Below are 19,140 nucleotides of genomic sequence, written 5' to 3'. Positions count from 1 at the left end.
TCTACCAGAGCTGCTACAGTGGCTAACTACTTTAACACATAGCCTACTGTAAACTACAGTAAATTTGTTACAGTGACAGAGCTATAATCGAACGCTAGCAGCTTCTACTTCACTGATAACGCGCTGCTCCAGCCACAGTGTAACATTTTAACAGCTAGCTATCTATTTGTGAACACCTATGGCTCGCTAGCTAATTTTCAATATGAAAAATTGTAGATTGCCAGCTGATCAATTCCGTAAAAGCTATTATAATTTATTGGGAGTAAGGCGTTAGTAAATACTTTTTTTTTTTTAAACACAAGGAAGCTAGCACAGGAAAACGAATGTACTATTTTAAAAACTAAGTTAACCTGAGTAGCTCATTAACCTTTTTCAAATGTGAATGACAAAAGTGAAATATTCCACTGCCTACCTTCACAGAAGTTTAGTTGTGAACAGCGGTGAGTTCCCCCTGTCTCCTCTCGAAACTGTCCAGTTAAGATATTGTCTAAAATCGTTATCTAATTACACGGCATCACGTTGAAGCAGCTTTGGCTTCCCTACTAGCTACGGAGAATATATTTCACCCTGAAATATAATGAGGAAGACACAAGCATCATACGCCCAGTTGCAAGAATAAAATATTTTAAAATATTTGCAAATTCCGATATGATGTATTTATCGGCCAATGGTAAGGGGTAACTAAATCACTTAACTTTAAACATGATCTGAAACTTTTCTCCCAAATTGGTGTTACTCAGTTACCCTGTTCGTGCAGATATGAGAACGATCAGCAGAAGCACAGCGGAGTGGACAAGAGCCTCAGAAAGGGGGCGGGGAGAAATCTGAGTGAAATCCCCCACCTCCAATAAATGTGGAATACCACCTGAAGGCGTCACAGTTTCTGCGGCGGGAGTGGATACAGTAGCCTACTCTGTATCTTTTCCGTGACGTGGCTGTAATTCTAAAGTGAGCAACCAAAGTTTGTACAGGTACAACACAAGGAAGAGGTGAGCAAGTAACTTTGATCTACTTTTAAAGTCTTCGACTTCCAATGTAATTATATTTTTGTTTTTTTGTTCTGAAGAATGTCTGATGGATTTTCCCGACTGTTTGATCTGATTTTTGAGATAATTTTGTTTATGTTCGGTTTTGACAATAATTTTTTGGTTGCCAAATAAGCCCTATTCATATAGGAAATAAAAACCGAATACTACAAGCTATATAATTAGTTGCTCTGTGATTATACAGTATAGGTAAACTATACCTATATATCAGAGGGGTCGTAGGTGGGACATTTTGGTGAACAATAAGCAAATGGGGCGCATTTTCACGATATTATCAAATACCATGAGAGGGAGACATTTTGACTTATTGTAACCCTAACATCGTAGGGCAGGTAACATTCCTACTTGTCAGCTATATCATCGTCAAAGAAACAATACTGTAGAATGCATTTGTTTATTGTCTTAGGAAATATTTTAATCTAGGGAGACCAGATTGAGTAGAATTTAGTAAATCAGTTGTCAGTTAAATACAGACTGGACCTGTTTCTGTTGAACCTGCCATAATGTTGTTCCACACTAACTTGAAGAGTTGACTACAGTAACTCCAGTGGAAACAGCTACTTTGTGTTACTAACAGTTGTGCAACAGTTATTTGGTTTTTATTAAACTTTCTCTTCAAAACTGTGATCGAACATGCATTGTGGATTGTGCATGAGAGTCACACCTTCTATTTAACAAATGCAAAGAAATCCTCATTTACAGAAAGCTTGCATGCATGGACTTGAGGAAACCAGGAGGTCCTATTAATCACTTGGCAAAGAACGAATGAAAGAGAAATGCCAGCGATGGTACTGTATAGTGGCACTGCTGAAGGAACTGGCAAAAATAGCCTTACTGAGCAAATCATGGCAAAAACGTACGGCTTCTTGTGTCAAGACACAAGATAGATAATTGAACTAACACTCTGGATAAACACACATGGTATTAAAACATAAATAAATGCTATCCTCAAGTCACATAGGTGATCTACAAAACATGCTCATGCATGAGAGAATGGTACAGGTGCATTACCTTAAATTCTGCAATTAAATAAATGCACAGACTACTGTGAAGCTCTGATGTCTGCACATCTACTTCAAAGAGTCTGAGAGAAACCATTCTAGGTGAGGACTTGGTGCAATATTGACAGGCCTTGTGTCTGCACATTACTGAGTGTGAGTGGGCTGAAGGTTGATGTGTATGTGAGAAAGAGCATTTTTCCTTTGTCACTGACAAACAAATGGACATACTGTACAGGCAGAGTGAGGCCTTCTCTTGGGTTCTGTGTCTCTAAGGCTGGTGGAAGCCTGAACACTGTGCTGGTTTCGTAAGAGAACTGCAATGTTGAACTACAATGAGTATTTATGACTGAGAGTCAATGAGGCAGCTTGAGGAAAAAGGTCATTATTAGTTGTCGCAATACAAATAGTGGTGTTATTGTCATGGTTTTGGGTGGCTTGAGCATTCTGCTCCATTCCTTTCCACTCCTGCTTCTCTAATTAGAGTTTGTCACCTCGTTTGGGTTAATTGTAGGCATGCAGAATTCAGTGTGCCTACAGACCCCTTCTGCGCTGATTGGTTCAGAGCTTAGCAGGCGTGTTGATTGCGTTAGCTGCGGCACCTGTCTAAAGTTACTTAAGGTGTGGGTTCACAGAAAGACAGCGCTTTAGTGTCATCTACACACAAGAGCCGGTACTGGTAACCCAACAGTGCTTTTCAGCGCTTTCTACCTTATATAAAGTTCATGTCTAAGAATTATGCCCATAGGCGTTAATAATCTCTTGCGTGAAAATTATATATGCGAGGTATCTGGTTTAGCATGTCCGTGACTCCTTTAGTCAGGATTGTCACAGGGTAGAGAGTTAGGAGGAGATCAGTTCTGCGAGTTGTGCAGTTAGTCCTCTCTCTCTCTCTGCGTTACAGAGGTTTTTGAGTGTAGTGCCCAGAGGTTGGGTCTATCACCTCGCTCCGTTGGGCTATTGTTTATTTTATTTTAGTTTTGAGTTTTGGAGAACCTATCTACTCCCCCCCCCCCCCCCCCCCCCCCCCCCCCTTTGAGGTTCCCTTATTTAGTTGGGATATTCCCGTGGAGTAGTAGTCGTTTCTGTTAGTTTATCTTTACCCTTCCTCGATCTCTGAAGAGATTTTGTGGCATGCTCAGTTTTTATAGTGAGACTCTATTAAGATCCCTGTTCGGTTGCGCTTGGTCTCGGTCTCCCAACCCTTTTTCAGGACATTCTGTTAAGAAACACTCTCAGTATCACCCCCCTGAGGGATAAATATCTCAGTTTAAATTCAGCGCAAGTTAAAGTGAAATTAATTGAAAGAAATTCCGTTATTTCAAGGGAGGCAGCATGTTGGTTAGGGAACTAGGCCAAGGTTGTAGGTTTGATTTCCAGGTGGGAGACAGCAAGGTACTCAACTTAAATTGTTTTGACAGATGTGTATAAATAGATTGTATGTGAAGAATGGATGCACTAGATAAAATGTCTGCCTACTCCTTAAAATTGAGAAACTGGAAAGTTTTCACTTGTGTGTCTGTGAGCTCAGACATGGTGTTATAACAGGGAGAAATTCTTTCAATGAAAACTAATTGACATGCAGACAGAACTGATGGCTGACAGACAGACTGGCTGGTTAACATTGTTTGTATAATTGCTTTGTCTCAACACAAGGGCGAGACTAGCCTTTTGCATTTATGCCCAGCCCTTTCAGTGCTGAGGATTTCAAGTTATGTGGAAATTCTGGCTGGAACCTCTGTGTCAGAGCATTAGTGGGTGAAATCTGCGCACACTTGCTGCTGTCAAGCTTCAAGATTACCACGTAATTTCCAGGAACTAAGTGTCAAAATGCAGGTATTTTCCTGCTGTCACCATGACAACAGAAAAAAGAAACATGCATACTGGTAAACCAGATCCCCTCCTTGAGGCAGATTATGCAAATAACATCCATACAAATAGTTTGAAAAAATAGTGTGATGTAAGCCAGCAGCAGTAGGCTTTTTTTTATTTATTTATTTATTTTTTTGCTGAATCCAACCAGGAAGTGGCTTGGTTAGTACTTGAGGTACTATTTTGGACCGAGATAAGAGCTCTTCTCTGTAGAGCTTGTGAAACATCACTGTCTCACAACGATGGGTGAACTGTACTGCAGGAGATTACATCATTTGGACAAGCGTTCAGGATACACTGTGAAACTAAAATACTCTGGACATGATATCAGAAGTTCTCTCAATCTGCCATGCTCAGCCTGGTAATCTAAGCAAGCCATCTACCATTTGACTAGCTATGTAATCCCTTTCCTATTCAAAGCTACTCGTGTTACCTCTTCCTACACAAGTCAATGTTATATTTTGCAGGGGTATGAAGTTAGTTTCTCTCTCACTGAAAAAATGCTTTGATATCCCTGGATATAATGCCCTGCCCACCATAAACCAGCCTCTGGTAGACAGGCTGACTTAATGTAGCTGCTTTGTAATGGCTGTCTCCATGGCTATGTGGTGGGGTTTTGGTTTTACCCAGGCATGTCTGTATTGACCCTCACCTCCTCTGCATGTTGGAATCTGTACTGAGCTCTTCTGTCATCACATTCCAGCAACATTACTCACTCACTCTCCTCTGAGAGAATTTCTGAACCAGGAGACCCAATGCACTGATGGGAGGGTGTGAGTGGGTAAATTAATGAACAAGCACATATGTGGAATCTGAGATATTTCAAAACAGTGAATTGGACAATTATCCTGTTCATTTTGACCTTGTTTGTGCAGTGGGGATACACTCACCTGTCGGTAGGATTTCCAACAAAATTCCAGGAATGGCTGTTATTTTCAAGACGCTGCTGTATAATCATTAATATACAGTACATGTAATCACTGATATATATATATATATATATTTGAATATAAAGTATAATATATTCTTGTATAAACCATGAAACATAAACATATTGTTCATACTGAGTTTAATTGGTGTATTGTGTGTTTATCTTCAGCTTTTCTGATTAGTAAATTTCCCAAAATACATGGTAATAAATCTTTTATTTGTATAAAATGACAACTGCATGTCATTCAATAAAAAAAAGGATTCAGGTTTTGCCATTTTCTACTATCAGCGTCATCAAAATGTATTGCTATCCAGGCTTGCTATGCACCTTTTGATCTTTTGGCTTAATTTAGAGTAATCCTGACACCTACTGGACAATATCTATAACTGCATTGACAAACACTTGGGGCTATTTTTTAACGATCTAAGCGCACTGCGCAAGTGCATTTAGGGCGTGTCCAAATCCACTTTGTGTTTTGGGCGTAACATGAAATATGACATGAGTGTCATCACCCATTCCCTTTAAATGCCAGGTGCGCTTGCACCTTGGCGGCTTGCTATTATAATGGTGGATTTGCCGAGTAGTAGGAAAGAACGTTTCTCTGCAGAGGAAACGGACATTATGACATGTATCTTTTTAAAATATCGCGCGTTGTGGACCCTCCTATGTAGGCGCTATTACTATCTTATAATGCGCCCTTAAAATAACAGTAAAATACTCCATTGACTTAAGACCAGGTTTTTGTTGGTCAGTCGCGCAATCACTTTCCGCTGCCTCAAGATAACAATGTTCCAACAATGCGCCAGACCACACTTCTTTTTAAGACCAACACGCCCATGGGCGCTCAGATGGGCGCGAGTATATTTGCTATTTAAACAACGTGGGCGCTGGACGGGAAAATGACAACTGCGTCTGTCTGAAACTAGCAAAGACACTTGCCTTGCGCTTGGCGCCGCTTTGCACCGGGTGTAAAGTAGAGCCCTTGCTTTTCAGGTTGAACAGTACCCTCCAAAATGTTTGGGACCAAGACATATATTTTTTTATCGATTTATCTCTGTACTCCACAATTTTTGATTTGTAACAAAACAATGGGTTAAGAGCAGATTCTCAGCTTTTATTAAAAGGTATTTTTATACAGGGTGATTCTCTGCAAGCTCTAGAGACTGTAACATCTGAAAATCCCAGGAGGGAAGCTGTTTCTGAGATGCTGGAACCATCACATCTGTCATGAACAATCATACCACCAAAGTCATTTAGATCATTCCAATGTTTGGTCTGCTTCACAATGTTATGGTATATTGACTTGCAGTCTCGTGATTCACTGTTTGGAGGAGCAGGCCGTTTGTGTTAATGATCAAGTGCACATTATAAAGAGGCTGTGTAGAGTGTAGATATAGAAACACATATATAACTGCATAAGAAGATGCAGAATATATACAACTGTTATGTTAGAAATACATAAAACACAGAATGAAGAATTTCATTAAAACATGTTCTATTCTGTAGTATTCAATACGTAATTTACATTTCTTCTGTGGATTAAATTTTTCTCTGAGGGTCAGAGCTAAAGTTCTGAATGTCAAACAGAATAACAATAAATACAGTAAAGTCCTGGACAGCAGAAAAAAACTGGAAAAAGGTTTTTGTCTATCCCTGCTATCTCACACATGCAAATATGTTTTTCAAAACTGCCAATAAATAAGGCAGGAAAAATTGTGAAGGAAAATCTAATTCATGAGTGAAAAAGTGTCCTCATTCTCTGTTCTCAATGAAACTGCAATTGTGCCAGAAGGTACATTTTGGGATTGTGTCCAGACTCCTTCAGCAGGCCCAGCACTGATGACCCTCTAGAAATGATCTTTATTCAACCTGGTAAAGGTGCAGCTGTATAATGAGTAGGTGACATACAAGCAGGTGAGATAGAGTTCTGTTGAGAAATTCCGGCAGTGTAGTATAATGGGTAATAGGAGTTGGTCTTTTAACCTAAAGGTTCAAATCCCCACTAGGGCACAGCATTCGTGCCCTTGAGCAAGGTACTTGACCTGCATTGCTTCAGTGTATATCCAGCTGTACAAATGGATGCAATGTAAATGCTATGTAAAAAGTTGTGTACGTTGCCCTGGATAAGAGCGTCTGCTAAATTCCTGTAACGTAATATAATGTAACAAAGTGTGTGCAACTATTCTGTGTTTCAATAGTCTCCATCTCAAAACTGAATAACTGAATGGACAGCTTGACTTACATTCAGAATTTACTAGATGAAAAGTATGTTTCATTATTTAAGCATGAATACATACAGGAACAAAATGTGAATGCATCCACTCAGGCTGTAGGTTGATGTGCCCCCCTTCCCCTCAAAGCACAGTGTCTTTACTTTCCCTATGAAATCATGAAATGTGTTGTCAGGAAAATTCCACATACTGTGCCTGTCAAGACCTGCCACTTGTGAAGTGTACTGAAGATGGACTGAGGAAGAGTTCTGAACATACCCGCACACAAACAGACACGCAGACACAGGCAAAAACGTACACACGTACACACACAGAGAGAGAGAGAGAGAGAGAGAGAGAGAGAGAGAGAGAGAAAATAGTCATGGGTGACTACATATGCTACTGAATGGCTGAATAGCTCCTTCTCAGTCTGGACAAATGCAATATAATTTCCAATTAATACAGTATAATGTCTGAACATTTCACAAAAGCTCTGTGGAGGTTTGAAGACCTATATTTTAAAAAAAACGAATTAAATATATTTATGAAGATGTATATACTGTACATATTTTAACATCTTTATGTTGAAAAAAAAAACTATAGAGACTAAGTGGTCATCTAGCAGTGCCCATCCTTGGTGATTTTTGGTATCTTTCATTTTTAGTAGTGTAGCATTTCAGCTGCGTGTCCAAAACAGTTTGAAATTCTCAAAATTCCACCAAACGCAATAGTTTCATAATCAGATGTCAGTTAAAAGTAAACAAGCAGTCCTACATTTATTTATTTCCTCACTTTCGTTAATTGCACCAGTGCAACAAGAATGTTACTGTAATGTTTTTGGAAAAAGGTGGCAAGACACCATCAATCATGTATGATGTATCATACATTGAAAAATGCAGATGCATTTCGAATACCATTCTACCTTTTCCTAAAAAGATTATACAGTCCCATAGTGAAATATGAAATCCAAAAAATATTAGTTAAAAAAATTCATAAACTTTCAAACACATTTTATTTTTATTTGCTCTTATTTGATGTGGAGGGGCTGAAGGAGGCTTCTGGTAATATATGCTCAGGCAACAGGCAACGGTACAGCAGTGGTATTACGGAAATAGTGGGAGCACATTCCTTGGAAGTGGAATCGTTTCCCCGTGCGCATGTGGTCCCGCAGGTCCACCATGGCTTCATTAGTGGACTTGTGGAAGTCACGGAGGGCGTCACTCTTACTGTAGGAGCTCTGCAGCTCACTCAAGCTCAGGCCAGGTCCCATCTCTGTGACACGCCCTGAGGCTACGTGGGGGAGCTGCAAGTGAAAAGCCCAGAAGCTGTTTGCAGTGTTGCTGAGGGGTTAAGCAACTGTATGAATGCATGCTTGAATAAGGAATGATTATTGTGACCTTGCACAAGATACATGACCTAGTTTTCCACAGTAAATAAGCACCAGAATAAAGGAGTAAGTTATACATTTTTTAAGTAATGAATTTTTAAAAGTAAATGAAGGACTAGTCCACTTTTGGAAGTTTGAAAGTTTCTAATGTTATACATTATAGTTTATGATTTTGAGTGCCCCAGGCAGTTTTTATGTAGGGTTTGTGGTATACCACAAGAAAACAGACTGAGAACAACTACAAAGCAGCAATTAGAATTTTAATGTTGTATTGTTGTATGCCTACACTTAAAGCACTTGCACTTTGTTCACATAGCCTAAACTCACAGACAGTCCACTTAGTGTACAATTTAGAGAACAATTTAGAGAATAATTTAGTTTAAATATATAGTTGGTATACACTTCCAAATATACAATGTGCAAACCTGAAAATAGCACTAGCCAATTTGCTATAGTGACAAGTGAAATACAAGCCAAAAAGGATGAAAAAATATCAAACAGGGAAGTATGTAGACTATACTATGAATGAGTAAATAAGACAAGATGTTTAGTGCTGTTTAGCAATACCTGCTTCTCTGTTCTGGGAGTTCCATCCTTCGTGATAATGTCTGTGGTCTTTTCATCAAAGGGCAAGGGTTCAATTCCTGAAAATACATGTACTGTGATATTTCAGCCTCATAATCACTAGGGCCTGACCTGTGTTCAGACCTTGTGAAAAGCCTTTTATATGTTATCACTCAACAAGCACAACTCAAGTGCATGTAAAGACATGAAACTATGAACTTGTGAAAGCACACATGTAAAACTACACTTTGGTGCTAATTCTTTAAACACATGCACACAGTTTGACAGTTGGAGTTATGAAAATTGGTTAAATAAAATCTGTTAAACACCTAAGGTCTCCCTGAGTTCTAAATTAGCTTCATCATTGAGTACAAAAGGTAATGAGAGAAATCCTATTTTATAGTTCCTAGTATAAAATTTTTTATAGCTGGGTCCTCATTTTTGCTGTATATCCTATCACATATACAAACATAAAGCAATTATCATAGTTAACGTCCAATTATATTCAGCTTGAAAGAGCAAAACAAATTACAAAATAATTCAGAAATATATAAAAGAGTACAGAAACAAGTTGCAATGTGATATAGATGTGTTATCTACGGTGGTGTATGTTCCAGTTTCAGTTGGTGAAAGGATCTGGTGCAGGTGTCAATTAACTGGTGCAGTACTGTGTACCTGGGTATCCCCTCTGGTAGGTGGTATGATATACGCTCTTCTCCCAGTTTTGGAACATGTGAAAGTTCTGTGCAGACAGTGCAGTCTCTCTGGCACTCAGAGAAGGGTTAGGGCACATTATCTTTGGGGGAGCAGGATAGAATACCTGCCTTGCACCTGTCATCTGCTTTGGATACTGGGAAACAAATGAGAACACGGAAGGGATGATAATTATACATGTATTTCTTTATAATCCAGACATTAAATATTGGTGGATGTCTTCTTAAGGTGAAGGCTTTAGTGAAATAGTTGCTAAAAAAAAGTCTGCTCACATCATAGAAACCCTGCTGTCCTGGCCAGACCATAGGCTCTGTGTGTTTCATCAGTACCTCTTGGCGGCAAGAAGTACCTGCAATTAAGATAAAACTTTCCAACAAGAGCCACAAGAGGGCAGAAAAGAGAACAGGACCAGCCACACATCCATCATTCAGCTTACTGAACATTCTGCTACCCACTTAAATAGCTGAGAATTTACTATAATGGCTGAAGCTCACATCTGCAACAGTTCCTACCACTCCCTCTCACTCACTCACACTCTCGTGTCCTCTCACATTTCATACTCCTCTCTCTCTTTCTCTTTTGATCCTTCTCTCACACACTCTCACTGTTCTCACTGTCTTACCAATCGTCTTATTGCGCAGCGTGACTGCATTGTGACTGGCGTTGTCAGAGGAGCGGGAGTAAGGGAACACGGCACAGCGAGGGATGTGGGAAGCGTACGGATGTTCCCTCGGAACAGGAACCCTTATCACCTTCTCACTGTGAAGGACAAAAGGAAGTGGCACTGTGAAGGAATGGGCAGTGAAAAGCTGGGATAGATAGCATGTGAAAGTGAAAAATACAACAGACACACATGAACAAACACAGATCGTCATTTATTTCGATAAACAGACAAACAGACAGATAGATAGCTGGACCACACACCAGAATCATAAAAAATGATTCTGAAGAATGTTCGCCATCACTATAACCATGAAGCCATGACCCATTCACATGCACTGAGACAATTAAGAATGAGACAATATATTCCACTTACGTGACATCAATTTCCGGAGGTTTGGGAACACTAAAATAGAAAGAAGTCAATAGAAAAGAGTAATATAACACAATTCCACTACAAAGATAAATTCCTATTTATTAGAATTAAATTTTTAATTTAGCAATTAAAAAATATTTAAACAAACATGCTTGCAACACACTCGGGTGTCCTGTAATGAATAAGACAAGAAATACGAAAAGGATGTACAGCACTATCTGGTGGCATTAACTAGAATTACAAGCTTCCATCTAGTGAGCGACCATATTACAGTTGGAGCACACAGTTGGGCACCAGTCATTTTCAGGATATTTGCTGTAAACTTTACTAAAAAAAACTATAACTATAAAATCAAACACAACTTACAGCTCATCATTACGCCGAAGCTTGCTCTTCTTGAGAGAAGTCAGATCATAATACTCTGTTATAGAAACATTCCTGAGAACACAAATGCAATATTTTTACACTGGAAGAAGGCTTAAATGATGCATTGTAAAGGCTTTGCAGTTTGCTATTTAACATTGACTGAATCATACAGGCGCACATTGTTTTGTACAGACAGCTGACGCCTTTTAAGTGAATACACAACGTTAATAAGAGAGGTTAATATTAATATCACATTTTTGTGTGAAAAACTTGCATTTTGGACAGAATCCTCAATGTTGCTCATAAAGTTTTGTAGTTCATATTGAATACGTACTCAGGAATGATATCTCCTCCATAGCTGAAGTGCCGATGGCCCTTGACGTTTGCTGGGATGTACTGTGACCGGGATGCCATGGCGTGCAGTTGGTGAGATCGGTCTGTTTTGCCGGGTGAATCTGCTGTGCCTGCTAGAAAAAGTTCAAAATCAATGGGTGAAGTAGCATAAGTTTCAGAATATGCTATTTGTGTTTTGATACCATTTGGTGATGCCCTCCATTGATAATAGCACAGTACACACAGCTAAGCGAAAACTATTATGTAAGTAAACAAAGATAAATATATTGGTCATGGATTTTTTATGTGTCATAATTCCACAGGGACAGCTACAGAAATATATCAGTTTTTAATTCTACTTCCTACTGGGCAACAAGCACCAGCACTGCAATCATGCACATGCATTTCTTTGCATCAAGACACGCAGGCACTTCAGACACTTTTTAAACTTACTGTATCAGCACACTCTAAAACAGGTTGTAAAGACTTCCAAATACACATATCTGGAATAAATATAATACAAAATGTTAAATAGACAATGCTGCGTTGTGGAGGAGTTGCAGGAGGCTTACCTTGACAGATAAATAAGAGTGAAGGTGGTTATCTTGCCTGGTTTGATATAATTGTGCAAAACAGGAAAGTCAAGAACAGTCTCTCTGATGTCTATGGTGACGGAACCCTGCGGTGAGCCACAAGAACAGTTGTGTCACAACCTAGTTATCGATCTCTGTGGTGAGGATCACATTTCTCATCGCAAGACACTCTATCCACATTAGCCCATCTCAACCATACAAACACAACCGCCTCTCTGTCATGACCAGGGCCTTCACAACAGGGAAGTTATCTTTGAGGAAATAACCGTCACCTGTTGACAACTTATACTGTATCTGCCATTGCAGCAAATAAATAAATGATTTAGATAATCCAGAGTAATCTGCACCGCCCCCCCAAGACTTGTGATGTAAATGACCCCAAAACATATTATCATTCTTCATGAACTGCTGTTCTTCATCTTTGCAAAAACATTTCAGCAGAAGCCGAACACTAAATCAATAACCTCCACAAAGCAAATCTCAGCTATGAACACATTGTCGCCGTCATTCAGTTTTTGTATGCAAGTGTATTGCAAGGTCACAGCTCAGTGGATGAACACAAAGAAGGCTGCCGAGGCATAGCAAATGCTGAAACTTTAGCAGGGCTTTAGAAAGCATTGAATGGTCACATTGTGGATAAAAGCTCTGGAAGCACAGTTCCTATTACAGCTGCTGGCCTTGAGTTCAAAGAAGGCAATGCCCTCTTGAAAATGAACGGCATACAGTTACCAGTGCTGTCACACACACACACACCCACCCACACACAGGGGGAGAGAGAGAGAGAGAGAGAGAGAGAGAGAGAGAGGGAGAGAGAGAGAGAGAGAGAGAGAGAGAGAGAGAGAGAGAGAGAGAGATTCATTTAAACAACAAGTAATTATACATTGAAAAAAGAGAATTAAAATAATAAAAAATGTTCCTGCCTGTCTGGACTGAGCCCCGTACAGCACGTCTTCAACATCCTGTCTTCTGGTGTTGTTGAAGACAGTATATAAAATTCACAGGCTTTAAAGAGCAGATAATCAATTACCGATAATAGGTTAAATTATATATTTACTTCTTCGACGTTTCAGGGCTTATTCACATCACAACGTCTTGGATGTATACGTACGTTTTAATCCTCAAAAAATGATTTTCGATGAACTGTCGAAGTGCAATCTTGATCGCTGAATAATGCTCAGTCACACCGCAGCGAACTGCTTTAAATATGTATCAGCTTCAGAACATCTTTGATATTACAAGTGCTATGACGTCACAACGGTGCGATTATCTTTGAACAATGGAGAGCGATATAGTTTTATATGAATTCGTTAATTTATAAGCATATATATTTAGGCTGTTTATAATAATAATAATAATAATAATAATAATAATAAAGAGAAAAGAACTGGTTGAAACGATTTCAATCATTATTATTTTGAACATGAGCCCCTCAGAATTACTGGCTCTACAGTATGGTTAGCTTCCCATTATCAGAAGAATTAAAATGCTAGGCCAGCAGCGTAGCCAGAAATCATATAAATTGTGATAAATTTCCGACTTTACGAGATGACGAGGACCGTCGGAATGCACGATTAGTCAGTGCTGCTCCTTTACATTACCGCCAAACCACGCCACTTCTTCGCACATGCGGTACAGACATGGTTAAGTGAACTGCAAAACCTGTTTGTAGCTAGCTGCTATCAGCAATCCAATTAAAACTGTTAATACCTTTTTTATTTCTTGTTTATTCTCTCTCTCTCTGATTCTTCTAAGTTAAAGTAGTCTTGTATTGTTTCACAGTTGAGTTTGCACGTTTTGCAAGCTGTGTGTTTCTTTTAAGTTACCAGCTCACTTGGTGGCTGGTTTAGTGATTGCCAGGTAGCTAGCCAGCATTTTTGTATAGCCGTTTCCGTGGATAAAATCGCATTTATAATTGTTATTTTCTGTTTACAAAAAACATGTAATTCATATTCAGGGAGATAGCCAACTACTGGCAAGTTAGATGACACGTGTAGCCGTTTACTAATACCATAGCACCATTTCAGGCTGGAAAATAACCCGTTAAACCAGAGAAATTGCCGAGTTGTCTTTATCGCAGCAGAATGCAGCAGGGCTGTGAGCGTCCGCATAGGAACGGAGGCCGCAACGAAACTTCAAACGGGTACAAGAGCAGTTTTAGAATGTCATTGCATCGTTTTTGCAGCCCGGATCAATATCGGCGTGACAATACCAAATGAGACATTTGAATTGGCGTAGGAACCGGGTGAGACGTGTCCCCCTCAATGTTTGTAAAGAATCGAATTATCCCCCCAGCCACAACTGATCCCTCTCTCATGTGAAGCTTTCATACAGTAAAGGCTGCAACAGTAATAAAAGATGACTTCAAAATTATGCGGAAAGGTCTGTAACGCCTGTAAACATAACACGAATTATTGACTCCCCTCTTCACACAGTAGCAATGGTTTACCCCCATGGCCACGAAAAGTTTGAGTTTACAAAAGCACTAATGGGATACGTAGTCAACAATTAGAGATGGTTGCTCAAGCAGATCATACTATGGACTTCACTTCCCATAACCCTTATAGAAATAAAAATGGTAGGAAGAAATTTTAGAATAGCGCTTCCGATTTTGTTTGTGTCGAAAGTTCTGCGACGGAAACAGCGATAGGTTTACCAACTAGCATCTGTCCAAAATGTAAACAAGCCAGCAGTTTTCACGGTCGGGAAAACTTTTATGACAACATCAGTTAAAGTCAGTGACTCACAGCGGTTGAAAAGAACGGTAACGGTAATCTTATATTTGTAACGTTACCTATCAATATGCCAGCTAACACCAATGTTAGCTATCAAGTTGTCAATGAATGAACTATGATATCTGATAGTATGATAAGTACCCAGCTAGTTAATAGCTGTCGGTATACTGTCTGAATGTGATGTTCACTTAACTTAGAAAACTACCTGGCGATAGCTGCACTCGGTTGCTAAGCAGGGAATTAACGTGACTCTCCATGTTGCAGTATTGGTAGCCTATTTAGGCAATGTTTTGTGTAACGTTATGGACACGTCTTGTAAAATTACAAGTTTGCTTTAGCTATCGATATCTCTTTTTAACGTTAGCTCCCCTCAATATTTAGAAAATGTGCATTTGTCCCCCTGAATTTTGTGTTTTCCTTTACATTTCCACCATAAATTGATGCAGAAAAGGCACAAATTGGTGCATTAAAATTCACCAGAATGCAGGAAATTAAGTGTTTAACACTCAAAATTTCCTGGGGGACGACCCCCGGACCTCCGCTTAATGTGTTTCGTTTAGTGTTACAGAGTTTAAGCTTTTTTTTTCTTTTCACGGGGTAATGGCCCTGGACCCCCATACAAAAAGTGGATACGGTAAATGTAATCCTTTTGTCTCCCCCCCTTCCTCAAAATTAAACTACGCCCTTGTTTGCATACCCTATAGGAAAAGCAACTTTTTTGTTGTTGCCCACCCAAAGATGACATCCTAGTAACACCTCTGACTAGGTTGGCCAGAACTACATCGCTGGGCATTCACATTTGGGTGTGGTGGTTGAGTGAAGAAAAATGGGTGGGCCAGGATACCCACCTTGGCCCACCGACGTCTACACCAGTGCGCTAAGCTACTACCAGTTGCTGTATCATGATGCATTAACCTAATACTGCCATTTTGTATGGGTTTTTTTCCATGGCAAGAACAGATCTACTATACAAATGTGATCAATATTATTTATAGATGGCTCTTGTTCCAGTCTCAATACTGTGCCCAACAGACATTTTTTTATGTTTAATTTCAAATCAGGGTTCTTAAAAGAATAAGAAATGTTGTAGAATATTTTGGTACCAAACAAAAAGTATTTATCTGTCATCAGTACTTGGCAAGATGACTTGTTTATTTTTACATGGATAGTTTTGTCACCATTTGTCACTCATAACCCTGTCCCTAACTAACCACAATTGCCCACATACTGTCTGTGGTCCTGAATAATAATTTCAAGAAAACTGACATTTTTCACAAATTAGTTTTAAATGTTATTCATATTCTACTTCATCCTATTGACTAATTTTATTTTAACAGTTTCATAATCCAATGAAAACAAAGGCACAAACAACGGCATATAGGGACTGATAACCATATTAATATGTCAAGGGGAATAGACAGTTAGCAAAGCCATCTTTACAGAATTTGTTGAATGACTGGGCTCACAAGACACAACCCTGTGCGTTGGAGAAAAAGAAAGATTATAAAATATGCCATCTTTACAGCAGTGCAATGGTTTTAGCTAGAATCTTTTGATTTGTGCTGTGCTCAAATTCAGCATTCAGACTAGTTAACTTGCTTTTGGAGTGTAGTCTTTGTATCCTGGTATAAAAGATTATCAAGATTACAAAAGAATTTTGTAAAATTTCCACTATAACTGTATGTCCCCTGTACAAACAAGACTTGGGTAATTAGGTACTACACGGATAAATAACCACTGATACCAACCATTGGAATTTTTTTTTGTTTGATTTTAAGCTCCATTTACCATTGAAGAAATGAATAATAATCAGAATTAATAATGAAATGTCTTGGGCTCAGATGTATGAACCTGGTTTGCAGCACATACATCTAAAGCATGCATATACATATTCACCACTGCTCAACAATCCATCCTATATTTTATTCAGCACACCAATCACTCCTGGTGTCCCAATCTTACCTATGTTACCTTACCATTGCACTAATTCTTAAATGACTTTTACTGCTACTACTGTACTACTACTGTAATTATCAGTTTAAAAACAACAATAAAAAACATAATAATAACAAATGCTATACAATGTAAAAGAAGCTAATTTGGTGCTCAGTTTGCATCCGTCTATCGCATTTCAACTGACTTCCCTTTAACCACCAAATTTTATAGATGGCCAAAGCCAAATGTACAATGACTGTATATGCAGTTTTTTGTGAACAATTTTTTATTAAGCTAAAAATGTACAAAGATATTACCAGTGCCAGTACAGCCTCAATGTAGACACACAAGAACATGTGCATTTACAAAAGATTAACAACCAACTTATAATCGCTCCACCTCCGCACCCACAAAGGAAACTCCCATACAAAACTCCACTGGACTAAAGACAAAGACAAAAGAACAAAAGAAATCAGCTTAATAAATAATAGAGGACAGACTCAGGAGGTCCACTGACTCATATTCCCAGGAGCAGCATCTTCAGATCCTCCACCAGCCTCTCCCATAGAATAATACTAGGCAGAATTGGGTGGCAGTGTAGTCTGGTAAATGGACTGCATTTATATAGCGCTTTTATCCAAAGCGCTTTACAATTGATGCCTCGCATTCACCAGAGCAATTAGGGGTTAGGTGTCTTGCTCAGGGACACTTCGACATGCCCAGGGCGGGGGATTGAACTGGCAACCCTCCGACTGCCAGACAACTGCTCTTACCTCCTGAGCTATGTCACCCTAATCTAATGGTTAGGGAACTGGGCTTGTAACCCAAAGGTTTCTGGCAGGACACTGCAGGGTACTTTACTTGAATTGCTTTGGTATATATCCAGCTGTATAAATGGATACTATGTTAAAAAAATGCCAGTAATGTAATGTATTAGGCGCCTCGGTACGTTGCATCTGCATGGACTGAACCCTCATCCATGAAGGTCAGGGACTCAGGGCCCATTTTCAAAAGGTCTTTCTTCTATCTTTGTGCAATCACTTTTTTAGCCGCCGTTAAATCCGCCAGGAAAGCTCTAGCTTTTGTACGGTGAAATGCCAATCGAGAAAAGTCATTTAGAAAGAAGACCGAGAGAGAGACCAAAATGTCTACAGATAAAAGGACAGACAAATTATCTACCACCATTTCCCAGAATTTATGAGCCCTCAGACATTCCGATGCCATATGAAAGTATGTACTGTACACGCTCTTATCGGCAATTCAGCTATGGTACATTATGATAAAAACAGATTCCTCCAAATTACATCAAAGGCAAATTTGTTTGCTTGCATTTGGATGGAACACAGACTGTTTCTGAATGGAGTGATAGTTCTTTGTACATTATTCAATTGCTATTGTTTACTGAACGCTTTGAGAAACAGATTTAGGTACTGAGGCGTTAATTGGGATTCTTTGGGGATATTTGCAAAGTCTCAGAGACCACTGAGGTTGAACTAAATCCAGTGAGTCAATTACTCTGTTCTGCCACTGTTGAAGGACTAGCCTCTATATTTCCTTGTGGTGCATTATAAATGTTACATGCCCTGCAGCGCTACATCTCAGACTGCTTTTTAATATTCATTTATGGAGAAAAGAATTTAGCCCAGTGGTGTTACACTCAGCTCTGGGAGATCTGCAAACATAATGATGCTGTTTTGCATCACTGCTTGTTAACAGAATCACTGAAGGCTGAAAGCTCAGCAATGGAGACAATGCATACAGGATTTACATGATAAAAAAACAAGTTAACTGACACTTTTATGAAATATTTGGCATTAAAATGTCTGACTCATCCTTGCTAGTGTAATCAAATGGGATTTTCTAAACTGCAATCCATCCATTCTCATTAATAATACATGAATAACTTCAAATGTTGATTTGTACAAATTAATGCAGGCTACCTATATTCCTTCAGCTGATGCAGAATATCTAGCATCTAAACAGTATATAAATAGTGTGATTCTGCCAGATCTTAATTTCTCTTCTAGTCTGAAAAAGGAATGCTGCAGACTCTGGAAAAGGAGTGGGTAAAATTAATTATTTATGAAAATGGTAGGTTTTTGTTTTTGGGTGTTTCAGTCTAATCCAATCAGTCGGACTTTTATATCTTTTGAAAAGTATTCTGTGTTCTTTAATCCTGTCCATGAAGGTGACATCATTGTTGTTGTTCCATGATGCGAGGCAAACATGATGCAAGCAAACACTGCAGAAGGCCAAATGCGAACATGACAGCGAGTATGCTCGCAATATATAATCATATAACGATCCGATTGCTGAGGGTTTGGGAATTGATGCAACAATTACTGATGTAAAGTTGTAGTCAGTGGGCATCCCCCCCCCCCCCCCCCCCCCCCCGCAGTTTTTCCAATAGTACTGCTGGAAGG

The 19,140-nt window shown here is 39.1% G+C and overlaps 2 protein-coding genes across 6 annotated transcripts in view; both read right to left on the bottom strand.

Moving 5' to 3' along the window:
• The window catches only part of osbpl3b (oxysterol binding protein-like 3b), a 54,401-nt gene extending 53,628 nt beyond the window's left edge, over positions 1-773 (bottom strand). For all 4 annotated transcript variants that reach the window (XM_064348789.1, XM_064348796.1, XM_064348804.1 and 1 more), the window contains exon 1: positions 413-773. The gene's annotated coding sequence lies outside the window, so the exon portion shown is untranslated. The remainder of the gene's footprint in view (positions 1-412) is intronic.
• Positions 774-8,052: 7,279 nt separating this feature from the next.
• LOC135262013 (sperm-associated microtubule inner protein 4) lies at positions 8,053-12,231 on the bottom strand. Of its 2 annotated transcripts, none has more exons than XM_064348780.1 (9): positions 12,030-12,231; positions 11,459-11,588; positions 11,125-11,196; positions 10,759-10,788; positions 10,345-10,481; positions 9,995-10,071; positions 9,684-9,858; positions 9,012-9,088; positions 8,053-8,360 (listed from the first exon to the last, which is right to left on the bottom strand). In XM_064348780.1, exons 2-9 carry the CDS (start codon positions 11,536-11,538, stop codon positions 8,130-8,132), a joined length of 879 nt encoding a protein of 292 aa, XP_064204850.1. In that variant the 5' UTR covers positions 11,539-11,588; positions 12,030-12,231; the 3' UTR covers positions 8,053-8,129. The 2 variants fall into 2 exon arrangements, with proteins under 2 accessions (XP_064204850.1, XP_064204841.1); XM_064348771.1 differs by having other exon boundaries at positions 11,459-11,591; positions 12,030-12,229.
• Between the last annotated feature and the right edge of the window lie 6,909 nt (positions 12,232-19,140).

The sequence above is a fragment of the Anguilla rostrata genome, chromosome 1, assembly GCF_018555375.3.
Source record: "Anguilla rostrata isolate EN2019 chromosome 1, ASM1855537v3, whole genome shotgun sequence".
NCBI lineage: Eukaryota > Metazoa > Chordata > Actinopteri > Anguilliformes > Anguillidae > Anguilla > Anguilla rostrata.
This window is presented reverse-complemented; position numbering and strand designations above follow the sequence as displayed.